Source organism: Rhinolophus hipposideros (assembly GCF_964194185.1).
Source record: "Rhinolophus hipposideros genome assembly, chromosome: X".
In the NCBI taxonomy this organism is placed as follows: domain Eukaryota; kingdom Metazoa; phylum Chordata; class Mammalia; order Chiroptera; family Rhinolophidae; genus Rhinolophus; species Rhinolophus hipposideros.
Genome location: NC_138046.1, coordinates 105,195,066 through 105,215,629, shown reverse-complemented (window position 1 = coordinate 105,215,629; position 20,564 = coordinate 105,195,066). Strand labels below are relative to the sequence as shown.

The window sequence follows — 20,564 nt, the reverse complement described above, 5'->3', positions numbered from 1 at the left end:
TGCATGTTTGAGTGTGCAGCTTATACTGGTACAAATTATTGCCATATTGCCTCCCCATTTATTATATGTGTAATAATTAATCTAATTACTAAATTAGGGGTTTTGAGGGAATGTGATCCAGGGTTTGGAAACCAGGAATGGGATTAAGAAGAATGAGACAACATTATGCCCCAAAAACATTGAAATGCATGATCCATATATCAAGTGTAGCTTTAATTAACACAGAGCAAATGTAAGGTACCCTTTCAAAAGGAAATCAAGGTACAAATTGAAGAGTTGGTGAAGCAGTCATATGTTCTTACACAGTCTCATGTGATTGTCAATTTGGAAGTGTTCTATTTGACTCATGTACAATCGAAGGGCTCTTCACCTCACCTGAAGTTACTACCTGCAATATGTAAGTCATTACTTGGTACAGTGCTTTGATACACTACTCTGAGAATGAAAAATATTTGGGAAAATAAACTGTCTTCTACCCTTCAGTTCACGCAGCATAACTATAGTCTGTATTATTATTATTATTGTTTTGTAGCTCCTCTGACTGATAAGCCACCCAAGCTTTTGTATCCTGTGGACAGTAAACTGACAATTCAGGAGACCCAGCTGGGTAAGTAATCCCTTAACTCTAGTTAATACACTTTTTGTAATACATTCTGACAGTTAATAAGCCTAGATTGTAACTTGATGTAACACTCTGAGCTAAGCCCCTGTGTATTAGGGAGCAAAATTAGGGAGAAAATACCAGCAAAGTTGGCTTATTCCATCCCCCACAGTGTATGCATTAAGGCTAAACTGGACATAGAGATGTGAAAACTCATGTGTCATTTAGATGGTTGCTGGGAAATGAAATGGACTGAAGGGTTTTTTGATGGTATTATATTGTCATTTTTATAAGGCTCAAATTGGTTTTAAAACAGGCAATATGGAACTATTTGACTTATAATATCTATTACTATTAATACACTAAAATATAATTTTTGAAAATCAGGGGAAAGGGTATAGATTCATAAAAGTAAATGTTACCATTACAGTCAAAAATCATTTTTATCTAATCAAATGTAATGGACATTGTGCTGGTGAAGTTATGGATAATATATTAATAAAATGTGAGCAAGTGGCTTTGGGTTAAAGGTAAAATAGGTTTGGGACATAAGAACACAGACAGAATATAATTTGTTAAAAATACGCAGTTGTCCACAAATCAGAATTCTAACATACTTAAGTCAGAGTTAAATCTAGAATTTCTGAGTTGGATTTATCTATATTCAGTTATACTAAATTATGAAAAATTTCCCCTTAATTATAAGTATCTATAGCACATTTAATTATATTCTTCTAGGTTTTTTTTTTTTAAATTTGAAATAGAGTATGCATGTGTATATCATAAAGTTTAGCAGAAAATTATTTGTTTTTACTGGTTTGATATAAAGGATTATCAAAAGTACAAATTTAACCATATACGTTTATTTGTTAAGGAATTTTTTTCTTACATAACCATTTGAGAGTAGAAATGTATTTACTGTATACAACTAAAAAAGAATTGGAAGCCCATCCCATAAGTTTCCAATGTTATTATTGTTCTTGGAGTGAGAATTTGGATTAAAATTGTAAATCATCTTCAAAATGAAGATTACAGATATAATAATCTTTACTAGTAACATATCCAAACTTAAAGTGTAAAAAGATACGATGGTGGTTTTAGCACCTGTAAAATTATTGTAGTCAATGGACTTTTAACATTGGAAATACATACATTTCTTAACATATAACTGATTTATACAACACAAGGTATTAATACGCTTCTTTGATGGTAAACACAAGCCTTTGAATTAATGCCATCTACATGGAAGTAGTATTATAATTGTTGTTATTTTGAAACAGAAGACTACAGCAGCATTAAAGCAATGGTGTATATGAAACAAATAGATCTATTAAAATTGTATCATGCTATATTTACTCACGCTTATGTATATTGAGGTATATGAGATTTGATTGCCACTTTCTAAAAACATTTTGCAATATAAATTCTCATAAGTGGCCATGCTCATACAGACTTTCCAATAGCTTCTTGGAAGATGTATTCCTAAGAGTTATGCAAACTTATAACATCTTGGACCAACAAGGAGTGGTTTATGGTACCAGGTATCAGTAATGAACATAATGGAATGAAATTATCTCTTTACTTGATGACACAAAAGAATTTTATGTTTGATGGCTGTCCATTGGATTTCCTTATACAGAGGGTGCCAAAAATATATATACACATTTTAAGAAAGGAAAAAAAACTGTATTAAAATTGTAATACTCAATATATACCAATAACAAAAGATGAATACAAGTCATGTGTATACATTTTTTTAGGCACCCCCGGTGTTGTCTCTGAAATTGGAATGTCAAATTTTTCTCTACCTCCTACTAAAATGTTTTACAAAATGAAATAAATAATTTGCAAAGTTTTCCTTTTAAAATATTACTTCTTCTTGCACAAAAATTATCAAGGCTATTCCAGACGATTTGAAAATTATGTCAATAAATACTAATTGATGACAAGGTGTACATGCAACAAAGGGCACACATCTCCAAAATTTTCTGCAAGAGAGGTGGCTGGTTAGCTCAGTTGGTTAGATCGTGGTGCTAATAACACCAAGGTCGCCAGTTCGATCCCCACATGGGCCACTGTGAGCTGCGCCCTCCTAAAAAAAAAAAAAAAAAAAAAAGGAAAAAAAAAAAGAAAAAAATTCTGCAAGAGAAAATAATGAACCTGAACTGAAGAAGCTGCCTGGCAGTGTTCTTATTTTCCTTTAATATTTACTTTCTTTTGATAATTTTATTAAAAAGCAAACAGTACTTGAGCGAGTAACAAAGATTCACCAGATTTCAATATATAAAGGAAAGTGGTTGATGACATTATTGAAATCTCAAATTTTTAAACATTTGTCCTGATAAATGGACACACATACATGTAGCTTTATCCAATTTAACGACAGGGTATGTCTGTTATCAAAATGCTCCAGGTAATACCCTGTGCCCAGAGTACATCACAAAATTATTGGGTATTTTATTAAGAAACATAGAATCTAGAAGAAGTTTTCAGTTGAGCATTAAAATAAGCAAGAGAAGAACACAGATGGACACTATAGACATACAATTGGGATTCTATATTTCATCAACCATAGACATGAACGTAGATGGGCTAGATTTTGAAACCCTCCAAATACGGATAACCCTAAACAAAAGAGAAACCACTTGTACTCAACAAGTGAAGAGAGAGAGAAAGAGGTAAGGGGGGAGAGGAGGAAGAAGTGATTCTGATATTGAAGGAAAGTGACTTTTCCTTCAAGAGTTCTATGTTAGAAAGATGTTATTTTATTAATTTTTATCAAAGATTAAAAGTTATTCTGGTGAGAGTTTGTACAATTTTTACTAATTAAAATTCTGTAAATGTGTAGCAAGAAACTTAAACAAAATAATTTTTTTTTACCTAGTATTTTTCCTTCTTTGTTCTTTATTGTCACTGCCAAAAGGAATGTGAGCTCTCTTTAAACATCAAGTAAACTACAGACATCAACCGGGGGTTTGGATTCTTTCTTGGATTCTTTTAAATAACTTTTGTTTTATTTTCTGATTCCAGTTCTTAGTGTATAGAATCAATCATTTAACCTTAATCCTTGAATCTTTGAGTAACAGTGATTTGAAATAACTACCTTGCTAGTGTTGTTACTGCAGTAGTATTGAAGTAAATAGCTGATCACAAAGGATAAGTGAAAATAGGAAATAATATTGAGGGCCCAAAACGAAAAGACTCAACATGCCTAAAATATATTTGTTTTCTACAATATGTATTTTTATTTTTTACCTCCTTGGTAACTTAATTTTTGCCTTTTCCAGATTTCAAAAAGGTATCAATTGCAGCAGGCTCAAATGTGATATATCCTGTGGAAGGGGAACTGAGTGAAGAGTCATAGGTGGGAGTAGGGAGGGTGGCCAGGACCAGTGACAGGGAACCTCTAAGTGGCTCCTACTCTTATAAGAAGGTGAGACCTTCCAAGAGAGTTTTATTGGCCAAGAGCTCAGAGGTCTGACTCAACCTTGTCCTAAATTGAGGATTGACCTCCAAGGATTAAAAAAAAAAAAAAACAACTACCATATGAGTTACATTATAAAACACTCATCAATAATTACACAGAGCTGAGTTTGGTACGTCTGATGACCTAATTTGAACATCCTGGCTAAGTTACACACACATCCATCTGACCTTGGAAACTGTAAATCCATCAGTTTTCCAGTTTGTCGGCCAACATATAAATCTCGTTAATTATGACTTAGATAAAATCATGAAATGCATGGATTCGTCTTCACCTCCAAATGTTCCTTTCTCTGTCACTTGCTGGCCATGCCTACCTTTCACTTTCTATATCTCTGTGTCCTCCTTTTCTTCCAATTCCTTCATCTTCCCAAAACTGATAGTGATCATTTAAACTGTCCCAGTATTGAAAGCAAAAGGCATAAAAAAGCAAAGTACTTAGGAAAAAAATAAAGTACTAACTAAATTCATATGAAATATGTAAATTGGTGAATTTGAATCTCAGTCAGTATGTGGTCACAGAATAGCATTTCCATTTTAAGTGGCATCTATGTGTTACTTCTAAATGTGAAAAAAAAAGAGAATTTTGTCCTTTTAAAATAACTTTCAGGCATCAGCAAATATATGGACAGTACTTTCTTGGGCAAAAGGCCCAGAAGTCACACTGTACAATTCTCAAGATCAGCCCAGGAGGTGAGCCAGACTTCATCCTTTCAGGCAGCTATAGTTAAGGGAATCGCATGACAGACACCATTGTCTTGCTGAGTTTGTGCCTTGAGAATGTCAATCAGAAATGTGTCCTTGTTATGGCCAGGAGCCTGTTTTTAGAACCTTCCAGTACAGAGGATGTTATATTCATCATTACCAGACTTTCAAAGAGTAGAAATCCATCCCACCCTTGACCTAGTGAGGCACATATTATTTTACAAATTAGAGTTTACTGAAAATGATCATTACTCATCTAGATTTGAGTATCACTTTATATAAATTTGGGGTTTTGCTTTGAAAAATAATTATACAGGTTAATGGTAGAAATTTGAGGGGGAAATACAGAAAAGAATCTTGTTTCTTACACTTTACATTGTAAAAACATTCTGCTCCTATTAAATATTCTCAGAAAATACCCTTTTAATGGCTGCAAGATATCCAGGTGAATGTCCTATAATTTCATATTTATGCTGGAAATTTTGATTTTTCCAAATTTCATTATTGTAAATAATGATGCAATGATCTTTACGTATGCATGTCCCCCTGACTTTATGATTATTTAAAAAAATAATTTTGTTTAAGTTTCTTGCTAAACATTTACAGAATTCTTCGTAAAAATTGTACAAACTCTCACCAGAATAACTTTTAATCTTTGATAAAAATTAATAAAATAACATCTTTCTAACATAGAACTCTTGAAGGAAAAGTCACTTTCCTTCAATATCAGAATCACTTCTTCTTCCGCTCCCCCCTTACCTCTTTCTCTCTCTCTTCACTTGTTGAGTACAAGTGGTCTCTCTTTTGTTTAGGGTTATCCGTATTTGGAGGGTTTCAAAGTCTAGCCCATCTACGTTCATGTCTATGGTTGATGAAATATAGAAACCCAATTGTATGTCTATAGTGACCATCTGTGTTCTTCTCTTGCTTATTTTAATGCTCAACTGAAAACTTCTTCTAGATTCTATGTTTCTTAATAAAATACCCAATAATTTTGTGATGTACTCTGGGCACAGGGAATGTCGATAAATACTAATTGATGACAAGGTGTACATGCAACAAAGGGCACACATCTCCAAAATTTTCTGCAAGAGAGGTGGCTGGTTAGCTCGTGGTGCTAATAACACCAAGGTTGCCAGTTCGATTCCCACATGGGCCACTGTGAGCTGTGCCCTCCTTAAAAAAAAAAAAAAAATTCTGCAAGAGAAAATAATGAACCTGAACTGAAGAAGCTGCCTGGCAGTGTTCTTATTTTCCTTTAATATTTACTTTCTTTTGATAATTTTATTAAAAAGCAAACAGTACTTGAGCGAGTAACAAAGATTCACCAGATATCAATATATAAAGGAAAGTGGTTGATGACATTATTGAAACCTCAAATTTTTAAACATTTGTCCTGATAAAGGGACACACATACATGTAACTGTATCCAATTTAATGACAGGCTAATTAAAACAAAATGTCACACTAGAACTTAACTATCGCACCTTGCCCTGTTACTCCATATTGTCATTTGGATAATTTTAAATTTCAAGTAGACTGAGGAAAAAATGTCCATACATTATATAGAGACCCTGATTGATATTTTTATTGGAAAATTCCTTGTGTTTCAAATTATACGTTTAATTTACTGTGTTGCTAAAATAATTTATTACTGAAACACTCTAATGCTTTATATGTTCTGGAACTGTATGTAAATATTGTACATGGAATGTGTTTTATTACAAACATGCTAGCTGTGTTTTTAATCCAAGGAGACCTTATAGGGAATTATTTTACGGATTGAAAAATAGCCAATAGCCCTCTAAAATTTGCTATCTAGGTCTATATTTTCATAGCTGTTGTTTTTTTGAAACAAAATACAACTTTTCTGAATAGTGACTACTCTATTGTACTAAAAGTAGGAAGCCTCTTTGTTTCCTTTCTCAGGTAGGGAAGTATTTAATATCAATACCCTAGAAACAAAACAATTCAAGTGTTGAATTTGATACCTGATTCTGAAAGTGCCAAACAATACTATTGATGTTAAAAAATACTTTGTTGCTGAGGTGTGCAAGTGATGCAAAGATGACCTTCCTTTCCAGAGGTGGGGAAGTCTTCATAGACTGTTTGGGTTTTTCCACCCACAATTATTCCTCTGGTTGTCATGAATGAATGTACGAATGTACATTGTACATTGAACAGCACGAATGTACTGTTGTTGACTTTGGTTTTACTGCACCATAGGGAATGTACAAGACACACATTCACTGATTAACTCATATTTTTAAAAAACCATAAAACATCCCTTTTACTCTGGATACAAAGATTTGTATCCAAGGTCCAAGTTTTACATGAAAAATGATGTACTTGTTTCCCACTTAAGAATGACATGCAGATCAGCATAGTTCTACTGCCTGAAACAAAGCTTGTTAGACATAAATTAGGGCTTCTGGACAAATGGACACCATAATTAAAGCATGTAAGGCAAATAAAGACTGCTATTATAATTATTTAAACTGATGGTGTTCAGTTCTGCTCAATCCAAATTTATCGTGCCATGATAAAAGAAGGTAATAACTCTTGACCGCTGTTGAAGTGTGATGTCTTACTTTCGAAGCCAAAAGAACCTTAAAAATTGGGATTCTAACCTGAAGAGGAATGCTTTCCGTATTAAGAGTTAGTTAATATTTCATATCCTTAAATGATAAATCAATAAATGGAAGCTGGTATCAGTATTCTTAGATCATTTTATGACCTAACTTATATGAATTTCACAGATTCTCAAAATCAAAGTCTTTCTTTAGTGCTGGAGAGGAGGGATAGTTTGGGGGAAAATGCAACTTTTTATATTTGCTTTGAAAATTGCTGTCTAAGTGGAAATCGAACTTCCTTTTCAAGTGTTCAATACCCAAAACCTAGTACTAGGACATGTTTGAAACCCAGAGCAAAATGGAGATGGAGGGTAGAATAGCTACTCTGGGCCATTGATACTTGAAAGTTTAGAAGCCAGTTGAAGCACTTGTTAAAATGCATTAAAACTGGAATAGAGACCATGTAAGTGAGTCTACTTCTCCTTAACCTTGGAAAAGGGCCAGAAGGGAGAGAAGATGGGAAGAAAGAAAAGGACCAGGAAAGAGTATTGTCACAAAACTAATGAGGAAAGTCCACTGACATTTCCAACTCCTGGCCGACTTTGTTGAGCACCAACATGAATCATGCACATTTCTCTTTAGCCACAGCACTAAGAGGACTATTTTATTTGTTGCTGCCCAGTAAAGGAATTAGATATGTCTAACTCTTCCCAATTCTTGATTTAGGAACTTCAAGTAGTGGAGGGGCTTTTGTGATTATCAAGTCAAATCCTTGTCTTTAACGGATGAGAAAACAGAACAAAAAATGGCTACATGTATTTATATCACAAAATTTACAAAAACAAACATCATTTTATCCTCATTACTATTACTATTATTATTATTATTATTATTATTATTATTATTATTATTGAATTATTTTGGTTACAATACAGAGGCAGTATATGGCAGTGGTTCCAAATTCAGGTCATTGTATCAGATCAGATCTAGTTGTCGATTCAGCTCTGCCACTTACTACTTGTATAACCTTGAACAAACAGCTCTCATTTTCCTAATAAGTTAAAAAGGCCCCATGATAATACCTACCTTTGAGGAGTTAGTGTGATTATATAAAGAGATAATGAATGTAAAGATTAGTACATTGCCTGGTTTATATTCAATAGTCAGTACATGCTTGCTGCTAGTTGTTGAGATATTTTAATGCAATATATAGAAAGCTATAGATAGAAGGTTCCTAAAATGCATTTTGAATGCCAGTGATTGATTATTTGATTACGCTTCTGTACTTGCTAGAGTATCCTAGTGTGGTAGCAGACATGGGCTTCATTACAGAATGTATAATATTTTAGTAAATTAATTTACATCTCCCCCTAAGAATACAATGTACATACTAATTTTTTCCACTTAAATGAGACTTTATCTTAAAGAAATTATTCATTTTAGGTTACTTCATTCTTCCACAAGTCTATCCAAATGCATACAGTAAGTACACTGTTATAACAGAAGAAAGTGATTCCATCCTTTAAAAAAATGACCACGTAATGGACACTTTCCCACCTGAATTTATAAATGACCATCAAGAAGAAAGTAAGAGTTAAAAAATGTTTCTAAACTAAAGAAATTCAGATATAACATTTCTTAAGACAAGGAACAGGAAAATAATTTTACAAAACAAAACAGCAAACCATTATGCCTGTCAAGTTCCTTCTGAAGGTTAATCATATTCATTTTATAGGAAAATACTGCATTTCTTCTGACAAGCACTGTTATCACAAAGCTTTCTGAGTCTGTCTTAATGATTAAGTTTGCTAGCATACAAAAATGCGGTGAGTATCCTATGTTAACAAGAACTCCTGAATTTGCAAAGTAAATGCCAATTTATCAGAAATAAACTTATCAAAGGACATTATGGTGTAGAATATGGAAAGAGGTTCAAGAATAAGAGTAAGTACTACATGACTAAGTTCATTAAAATAGAAACTATAAAAAGACCCGCATCATTTAAAATTTGAATATAAAGAGAGTTATTCATCCACAAATTTCTTCTTGAATTTTGGCCAAATATCTGAACATTCCTAAATTATATTCAGACTCTTCATGAAAAATAACTTGTGCTTGAGTACAATTATGAAAATAGGATACCAGCATTTTATGGTTTAATGTTAAAACACTTAGTATTCGAGGCATACCTTACTCTATCAATTTAGTGTGTTCATACAGATTTGTGGGTGTATTGAATCATAACTTCAGAGAAGTGTTCCCTTCATTTTTGATTGATCTTTAGTTATTAGTGGCTTAACATGTCAGTTTTAAGAGGCTCTGTCCCTCAGTTTCCCTTAAGCAGCTAATGATCAATGAAAGATTTCTATGCATAAGGGAAATATGCTATTTAAGGAAACTCTGTGGTGAATAATTTCATATAAGAATCCTTTTGTAATTGAATAATCACCCTTACAACCTTTCTCTATAGTAGTGCAGAATTTTACATTTTCATAAGATGAGTTTCATCGATACAAAACTATAAGTGGTATTTCTAACTAACCCAGATAAGAGATCATCCATCCATCACTTCACATGACTTCCCTTTGTCTATCAGTAGAAACTGATGTGCTCATTGTGACTTTTTGCCTCCTCTGAGGAAATATTAAATTTTATTCACCAGCTTCACAATCAACAGTATTTCATTTTAATCTAATTCTTTGAAAATTGATGTGGTAGGGTAAAATATTTGAGTAACCAAAATATCTCATGTTCAAAACAGTCTATTTTTATAAAGGATACACTTTGAAGGCTGTCATACTATTTAATCTGCCTTTGTTTTGTTGAAATGTATCCTAATACAATGACTGCCCATGGTGTCATTTGTTTTTCCATAGCTATAACTGTGATGAGAGTTTTTATGTATTTCTAAGTTTTAAGGGAGCATTGTGTATTTTGATTCTTCTGGAATTCATATGGCCCTTTTCATTACATTATTCTGCTGACCACTTCTTTTTTCTTCATGCATTAATATGCATTTAATAATATTTTTTAAAATATAAAAGTATATACAATGAAATTTGATTTGCTACTTTATCAATGCCTACACATTCACATTTTAAGATGTGCCTAAACCTATGCTCCAAAACATGCCAGATAAACCCAATGCATAGAGTATCCAGAAGGTTTTAAAACCTGAGGCTCACAGCAAACTCTTGTGAAGAGAGAGGCCTGTTTTCCATTCACTACGTACAAGCCAATTACTTTCTCAAAAGCACTGAGGAGAATTTTTAAAATTTTTGAAGTTAAAATTTGTAAAATATAGTTATAGCATATACAGTTCAACTGAATAATGAAAAAAAAAAGCTTGATAAAGAGGTTCCCCCCCAAAATTCATCTCTATTGAAATAAGTCTTGGGCCAATGATCTAGTCAGAAAATATCTCCCACTTCCACTTCTGGTCCACGATGATCATGAGAAAAAAGCTTCCCATTCTTTAGGATTCCAGAAGCATCAGTAATTCTATCTCCCCTCCCACTTCCTCTCAGTGGTCTTCTCAAACTAACATGCAGGCTGAAAGCCTTCTCACTCTCAGAGCATTTTTGTTTGTAGGTGAATAAAAGAAGGGCACCCACCTCAGATTTGCCTGTTGAAGAATTGTGTTTATAGAAACTTGGCAGCTCTTTGAGTTGGAAGAGAGCGAAGGAAAGTGCATTGCTTTTCTGGAAAAATTAAGTCAAATGCATCCTGTCACATCAAGCCATCACTAGAAATAGCATACTTACAATATGATAAGTTCTAGGAAAATTTGAGATCATTACCACAAATATTCAGTAAGAAGCCATTATGTCAAATAGCTTAGGGAAAGTTCAATGAAAGTGTTTTTGTTTTCTCATAAAAATTTTAGTGTTTCCCATGAACATATATTTCTGATTTGATAATATCAGCTTTCTCGGCTACTTTAAAACTTTTTATTCACTGACTAATTCTTTTAAATGTAATGTACCTAATTTTGGGTAAAATTACTTGGGATGCAATTAGACTATTATTTATGCACTCTGCTTATTATGTGCAGCCTGTTTATAAGTAGCATGAACATTAGATTCAGAATTATATGTCACAGATTTATGAAAGGATTTATACAGCATTTTTTCCTAGATATCAATGTAATTTGTAGTGATTATTTTTTTGAAAAATGAAGCCCTTCTCTATTTCCTACGAATAATTTATTTTTAGTCCGATGCTATCTATTAGGATGTGCTACTAATTAGAGAACTGAAGTAACTTTTTTTAAATTAAAGTTTTTTAGGGTGACAATTGTTAGTCAAGTTACATATGTAGGAAGTAACATTTTTATGTAATGGGAGATAAATAAAATTGGTGAATCTTCTATTAGATGAATACATGAGCTATTAGCTTCAGGTGAAGTTAAGTGTCACAGAGAACATCAGTTACTATATATGAAAGAAATGTTAAACCAAGAGGGAATTCTACTGTTGACAGAATCCAGAGCAGACAGGCATTTGTTTTCTTTCAGTCACTATTTATGTGCATGAAATAAAATAGAGAATTGAGGCAAGTACATAAACAATTTAGAGGAAAGACACTGCAAAAAATGATTTATTTTTGTCTCAAATAAATGGCTATTTCAAGCTAAAGTTAATTTGAGTAAAAAAATTGGGGGGGGGGATCAACTTCCTATGCCTAGACAACTTATACCTGAAGAATCACAGGTTTTGATATTTCATCAGGGCTCTAATCACAAATGACAAACAACTTAAAATGCAGGAGTAGTGATGCTGGCCTCAAGGATGACTGGAACAATGCTGGAATTTTCTCTGCTCTTCTTTGATTCTGTCTGCATGTTATCCTTTTTTATAGAGGTAGAGCATGACAGGCTGCTGGGGGAGCACACAGGGGAGGGCAATGTTTTGCTCAGTTTTTCTAACCCAGAGAAAAAGTGGAATTTGGAACTCTAGCTGGAGGTGGAGATACCTTGAGGAGGAATTCTGATTGGCCTAGCTTAGTAAACAATTCTAAATTTTTAACAGATTACTATGGCATCAGAAGTGAGACGTGTTGGCTCAGCAGCTATTGTATGCTCTCTCTCCTGTGGTGAGAAAGCCTCTATGTTTGTGTGAGTACATGGGGATGGAGCTTGTACCAGACAGAGGTGGAAAAGAAGCAATTATTATTACAGAGACTATGTTTTCATACTCAGTACTTGTTTTCTTTAAAATCCTTGGTTAATATACCTCTTATTAATTTAGCTCTCATTTTTATAATGTCTCTTCATTATCTTGTGGGGACAGAATTAGCCAGCTTGATATCTTTGAGTGCAGTCTCTCTCAGACTGAAAAACTCTTCCTTGCCTGTCCTCTCAATCAGTATTGACATCTCCACTGTCTCTGAAGTGTACATTTCTCAGCTCCACCTGCATTCATCTCACCACTGTCTCTATGTGTTATCTCTCAACCTTGAACCTGGTATCAGCTACAAATCAAATGTCAGATTCTCAGCTGTTGAAGACATTTTCAGGTAAATGTAGGTTCCTGAAAAGATAGAAATGCTACAGCACGGGTTATAAAGTCAAGTTCATGTGATCTAAATGACTATAGTGAGGCCAGGTGTCATTGATAAAGAGAGGCAGGGACCATGGTGAAGTGGGGAGCATATGTCCTACTTAAAGGAATTCAGATTAATTTTTAATACCATATAGGCCAACTAAAATGTCTCTGCTGCATACTTTTAGTCTAATGGCCTCAGTGGCTGGTCCCTTGATTGGTAAATCCAGTGTTCATACCAGCAAATACAGTTGCATTGTGGAGCCACCTTAAAAATTATGAAGGTTTCCAGCAGGAGATGGATTCAGAATGGACATCATGGAATATGAATTGGTTCCATTGTGCTGTAGGTTGGAACATGCTACAGACTGATTTGTGACATGTTTGGAACAATTAAAGTAATAAGATCTATCATCAGAGAATCGAGGATTTTAGAGCAACATAGTTAATTATGAAATGAGAATCAGTCCATCAAGTGACACAAAAATGAATCATGGAGGTAGAATCAAATGAGCAAATAAATTCTCTTTAGCGTTCTGTTCCCACAGGGAAGTAATCGTGCCTATTTTGTTATCACAGATTTGCTAAGTTAACAAAAGTATAAACACCTGTTAACTTTCTCAGCAGATATTTTTTACTTACTCCTCTCTACAAATTTTCCCTGGATATACCTTTGTTCCTAAGGCCCCAACTTGAGAATGGCCATTACCTAATTTATTTGCAAAGATATACCAAGAAAAGGATGGACTGTAGGATCCATGGTTATACTTGCCTTATTAATTACAGCCTACATGTAGTGGCTTTCATGAGTTGAATGCAATCATCATTCCTGTATATAATTATCAAAATCAAGAGTTGAGGCAACAGAGAGTACAAATCCTATAATGGGCATTAGAATTTTTACTCCAAAACACGAAAATTTAAAACAGAGTCTGTTTTTCAGACTCTCAGTTTATTTTGGTCAGAAAATTATCTTTGTGAATTGGAATAATGCTAGAGTCACTGTTTAAAAATATCATGTTTGCCTGTTGCCTCTCAGATAAAGGCCAGTCCCTTTACTATCTCACTATTTTCTCTTCATAGTTTCATTTACCCTCTTACGAAGCTCACACCGTGGGCCAGGCACTTGGACTTCCACGACTCTATCCTTTGCACATGCCATACCTGCTGCCTATCTGGAATTCCCTCTCCTGCCTCTACACCTTGTACCTATCTACTCAAGTTTTCAGACACACCTCCACTCCCACTAGGCAGAACTAAATAACCCTTCTCAAGTGCTAGCAAGTCTCTTTTTCATTCACACTTTTATGAAAGCATTTCTCTCATCATTTGGTGTCCATATCATTGCGTGCCAAACTTTCCTTACTTCCATAGGAACTTCTTAAAGAGTGGACTACGATGTTTTCATCTTTATATCCCTAACATGTAGGTCAATACCTGATGCACAGAAATATATGACTGAACAAATCATGTAGCATTCACTCAGCTTTAATATTCATAAATAAAACCCAACATTTATAAATCATCCTGCACAGTAGCTGTATACTACAGAGTAACAGAATAAACCACACGAAAACTGTTGGTTTTGATTTGATTGCCTGGTATGATTGAAGATCCTCCTTCATGGAAGGAGACAGATAAAGAGCTATGAAGATCTAACCTTGAAGCCTGGCAATAAATCAAACCCAGATTAGATGGCTTTTGGAGGTCAAAAGAGTAGTATGTTGAGTTTGGAGAAATAAATAGAGGTTAAAAGAACAGTTACATATCACAGATCAGCCAGGAAACTGGTTGAGGTTAGAGGGTTAACTGGCATCTTGAGTTTAGGGCAGATCTCTCAAGTTTAGTCAAGTAGACGCCACAATCTTAGGGACCCAGAATGAAAAGTGGGTTCACTAGTTCCATTTATTACTTTATTATTGAGTGTCTACTGGGTACAAGGTCTGTTGATAGATAGATAGATAGATAGATAGATAGATAGATAGATAGATAGATAGATAGATAGATAGATGATAGACAGATATAGATAGGCCTGTCTACAAAGATTTATATTACAATCATGGTTAGCCTCAGGGATAATATTTGTACCTCAAGAAGAGGCCAAAATTTTCTGTCCTTCTTTATAGTTTCAGCCATGAGTGAATGTCAATTAAAATTCCCATGAGCTTTTTAATAAACCAGAAGTTCAAGGCCTTGTAGGTGCAGCTTTCCTTGATTAATGATCATAATCTCTCTTTGCTCTTGGAATGTCTTACATTTGCAAGGCATTTTCACATGATGTCTCATTTCATCTACTCAACAGTGAGTGATGTTTGTAGTGTGCCTCCATTTTACAGATTGTGAGCAAAGCTTATGTGCTGTACTTCTTGGGATATTTCTGTACACTAGTGTTTTGTTTATTGTTTCTTTCTTCACTCCTTTGTTAAATTCTAATTGTGAGCCATGCTAGCCATACTCTCTTAAATCCATGACCCTTCTTTAATATTTAGAATGGTCGTATCCTTACACACTGCTTCATTTTTGTTTTATCCCGTTGTTAACACATCCTGTGTCTCATCAAATAGAACATCTAGTAATAATACAATTGAATATGAACTTGTCCTTGAAATGTTTCTCAGGGTTTTTTTTTTTCTATTCAGTTGCATGTGTCTTGGATCTGCTTCTATTCATCTTTGCCTATTTTCTCATTCCCATTTTTTTTGTTCTTCTGCTCTCAAGTACATTTTAACAGACGCTTCTCTTCTTTCACTGATCTTCAAACATGACATTTCTTTTCAAGACACTTAAGAAAATGCAAGTACTTAGAACATTCATGAACAGAGTGTCCTGTGAGCTGCAAAAGTTAATGTGAGAAAAGCCAATAGAGGAGTCGGCTAACTCATCAGAGTTTTTACTCTTTAAAAAGCAGCAAGTTATAGTCCTTTCTTAAATAGCAAACAAAAGCAAGTTGTCTCATTTCACTTCTTAAAACACACAAAATGAAACTAATAATTGACTTGTCAATTTACTGTGACTATTAATTCCCTGCACATAAAGTTGGCTTCTGCTAATTTGGGATTCACATTTTATCTCCAAATATAATTATCTGACTATATATAGGTAAGTAATTTAAAGCCAGCTAATGATTGTTTGAGAATTAAAGTTGAAAACTATGTAGAAGTTCGTAAGTTATCCATTTAGAAAACCGGTAACAACTGGATCAAAATTAATGTTAACCCAAAAGTTAAATTGGACTTACGGCATTTTTATGACATTTACAGTGCATCTTGCACATGATTTCTAAATGGATGCTAACTTTAAAGAACTTGTTAAGGTTTTCATAGAAATAGAAATGCTTTTATAATGTAAGTGTATACTGTATTAACTTAAAGTAATTTGTAATTTTTCTTATGGGTGGACATTAACTAGGTCAAAGCCCCATAAACACTAGTCTTAGAAAACTTCCACCAATTGTGAAAATGATATTAAGAATGAAAGCAGCGTAGTACCTAAGTAAGCACTCTATTTTAAACTTCAATGACTAAAAGCACCTGAGCATTAATTTATTTTATTTTCACAAGAGCATAATATTGATAAGATAGAAATTGACTTTATTCCAGCTTATGAGCATAGTTTCTCAATGAAGAGAAAAGACTGACATTCTCAAAGGTTATTGAAATAATGGTAAACCCTTAATAGCAGAAGAGCATTTTGTATTTAGTTTGATAATGCAGAACACATGTGTTTTAATTATTTTAATATTACATGTTGACATTTTCACTTTTAGTTGGTTTTTTTTCCCCAAAAATAATAAAGATGTCCTTGGCATCATGCTATACTGACACAAGCCATTGGGTCAATCTTGCCACTGACTAATAAAGTGAGAATTTCAGTGGCAGTGGTTTTTCACTAGGGATGGGCATTGTAAATACCTGTAGAACTTTTATAAAACACATGCTCCCAATGTCCTAGCTCCCCACCCTCCCTCCATACCTACTTGAAATTTAAATTTGTCAAATAGATGGTGATGGAAGGAGCACTGACTCTGGGTGGCAAACACATAATGTGATATTAGGTTGGTGTAAAGTAATTGTGCTTTAAAAGGTTTTAAAAATAATTGCAAAAACCACGATTACTTTTGCACCAACCTAATATATAGATAATGTATTACAGAATTATACACCTGAAACCTGTGTAACTTTACTAACCATTGTCACCCCCAATAAACTTTAATTAAAAAGAAAATTATTTAATCTGGAATGGAGGCTGAGAATCACTGTTCTCTGTCCTGTTGGGAAATTTAAGGTCTGAACAAAAGTCTTTTAGTCCTATATCTATATGGCTAAAAGCCATATATTTGTATCTCTCTACATACATCTGTATCTCTTCTGACCTGGTGGGTCTGATGTTTTCTTAGTCATAATCATGATTTCTATACTTTCTGGAGCTTGTGCTTTACATGTGAGGGAGTTAACAGACACATCTGGGTTATCTCATCAGTCAGGCTGTTATTGTCAAGAAAGCGAGACTCTCTATAACTCAGGCACAGACGGTACAAATGAGATCTGAATATCATTCAAAGTGGAAGCTATGTACTATGCGGGGGGATGAAGACGGGGGTGAAGTGGAGAAAGAAGGTACTTCTCAAAGCAGAGGGGAAACTGAGCAGCAATTTGAGGTACTTACCTTACTCAAAACTTATTGGGGAATCTTTCTTAGGTTCTGTGGCTGCTTTAACAAATTACCACAAACTTGGTGGCTTAAAACAACAGAAATTTATTCTGTCACAGTTCTGGAGGCCAGATGTCTGAAATCAAGGATGGCAGTGCCTCTGGGGGCTACAGGGGAGAATTTTTGCATCATTCAACATCTGGAGGCTGTCAGCATGTCTTGGCTTGTGGTTGCATCACTCCAGTCTCTGCCTCTGTGGTCAACACTGTTCTCCTCGTGTGTGTGTGTGTGTGTGTGTGTGTGTGTGTGTGTATGTGTGTGTTTTCTTCTGTCTCAAATCTTCCTCAGCCTTCCTTTCATAAAACATTTGTCATAGGATTTAGGGCCCACATGGAAAATCGAGGGTGATCTCATCTCAAGAGCCTTAATTTAATTACATCTGCAAAAACCCTTTTTCCATATAAACTAACATTCACGACTTCCGGAGATTAGATCGTAGACATGTCTTTTGGGGCCTACCATTCAACATACTACTGTATCTGTCACATGTTTTACTATATTCACAAGAACTATGATATTCAGTAAAAGTTCACAGAATTAATGAAAAGTGAAGGGTCAACAAGAGCCCTCATTCAATAATTATCAGGGCCTGCCCCATGTGTGTACGTGTGTGTATTGTTTTGTGGTCTTTTTCTGTTTTTTAATCCAAAGGGTACTTTTTCAGGTACCCCTTGATGTTATCAGTTTGGGAAGACATCATTAGAAGTTGGTCATAGCCCAAGAGTTTTAAACTGCCTAATTAATGAAGTAAAGAGAAGCATCTCTTTAACCCTTTTTCAAGAAGAAAAAAGATGATAGTCCTGGTAGTTCTGAGAGCAAAGAAAGTTACATCCTAGCTTTTCAGATGTGAATTTGGTAGTATGGAGTTATTCTTTTACATTTGGCAAGAGTTGATTCACTTGCTGGAGAAAAGAATGTCTGCTCATAAGTGTATTGGTGATTCTATCTACTAAATCTTCCCAAATAAAACGCTAGGCATAATATGCCATTCCCCATTTATAGACATCCTGGTATCTAGTCATAATAATTATAGGCATAACTTTTTAAAACTATGGAAATAGTCACTTGCATTGTGCAGCGTTCTGGGTCCTATGATTCATGAGCAGAGTTATGATATTAAAAGCTTTCAAGGTACTAATAAAAAATTTTTCATTTAATTAAGCACTTCTTGAATGCTTGCCTAGTGTCCAGCATAGTGCTAAGCAAAGTGGTAAGGACAATCAAAAAGAACGTACTGCGTGAATTCAAAAAGGAAGAGCTGATTTCAAAAGCAGGATTCTGTAAGACCTCATTGTGAAAATGTTATGTGAGCTATAACTTAGTTAAGGACTAGTATTTAGGCAGACAGAGACGAAGTAGAAAGGCATTGCCAAAAGACCAGTCTTACAGGTACAGAGATGAGAAAACATGTTGGCTTTAGGAGCTGGGCAAGTATTACAGCCAATTGAAGTAATTCAGCCAACTAACCTGATAAAAAGAACAGTGCCAGAAAAATAATGAATATACATTTTCACCAAAGTGAAACCTTCACTCCACTGAAGGTTTTGTTTTTTTATTAAATTTATTGGGGTGACAATGATTAGTAAAATTATATAGGTTTCAAGTGTACATTTTTATAATACATCATCTATATATCACATTGTGTGTTCACCACCCAGAGTCAATTCTCCTTCCATCACCATATATATGACCCCCTTTGCTCTCTTCTACCACCCCCACTCCCCCTTCCCCTCTAGTAACCATGAAACTGTTATCTGTGGCTATGAGTTTTTTTTTTATCTTTTATTTTTTTTATTTTTTTTATTAAATTTATTGGGGTGACAATTGTTAGTAAATTTACATAGATTTCAGGTGTACAAATCTGTATTACATCGTCTATAAATCCCATTGTGTGTTCACCACCCAGAGTCAGTTCTCCTTCCATCACCATATATTTGATCCCCTTTACCCTCATCACCCACCCCCCACCCCCTTACCCTCTGGTAACCACTAAATTATTGTCTGTGTCTATGAGTTTTTGTTTCTCATTTGTTTGTCTTGTTCTTTTTGGTTTATATACCACATATCAGTGAAATCATAGGGTTCTCTGCTTTTTCTGTCTGACTTGTTTCACTTAGCATTATTCTCTCGAGATCCATCCATGTTGTCACAAATGTTCCTATATCATCTTTCCTTAACGCCGAATAGTATTCCATTGTGTATATGTACCACAACTTCTTTATCCATTCATCTATCAAAGGACATTTTGGTTGTTTCCATGTCTTGGCCACCGTAAACAAAGCTGCAATGAACATTGGAGTACACGTGTCTCTATAGAGAGATGCTTTTATATTTTGGGGGTAGATACCCAGGAGAGCGATTGCTGGGTCATATGGTAATTTTATTCGTAATTTCTTGAGGAACCTCCACACTGCCTTCCATAGCGGCTATGAGTTTTTGTTCTTTCTTTGTTTTAATTTTTTCAAAGAGGGAAGGAAGACAACCCATAAGGTAGTCTCATAGTAGACTGTAGAATGAATAAGAGAAAAAAGAAGCAGAAGCCAGATAAACAATTGGGAAACTAATTGCCTAGGTGAGAAGTGATAGATTAGGATCCGAAAAAGGTCAGACCTGAGGGGATCAGCTTTCAGAGAAAATCAGAGGTATAAATCTTATTGATGTATCAATTAATAGGAAATAAGTTGACAGAGAGAAGAGTCAAAGAAAATAGGTGTTAATTATGGTTGACTAGGAGAAAGGTGATGCCAGTAATAATAATGTCAAAAAGAGGAGCTATATTTTGGGGAAATATGTTAAGTCCAACTGTGGTTACAGAACTGTGGTACATTTTGACAAGGCTCTGCCAATTGGAAATGTGAATATAGTGTGGGTGGGTGAGATGTTTGGGATGGACAAATGTTTGACAGATCCTCTTAGAGAGGAAGTCAGACTATTGTTGGTCTGAGAGAA

General features: G+C 34.5%; 1 protein-coding gene across 2 annotated transcripts in view; it reads left to right on the top strand.

The window, feature by feature from the left end:
• The window catches only part of IL1RAPL1 (interleukin 1 receptor accessory protein like 1), a 1,302,015-nt gene that overhangs the window by 1,014,861 nt on the left and 266,590 nt on the right, over nucleotides 1-20,564 (top strand). For both annotated transcript variants that reach the window (XM_081041668.1, XM_081041669.1), the window contains exon 6: nucleotides 533-607. In XM_081041668.1, the coding sequence (XP_080897794.1) occupies nucleotides 533-607 (75 nt within the window). The remainder of the gene's footprint in view (nucleotides 1-532; nucleotides 608-20,564) is intronic.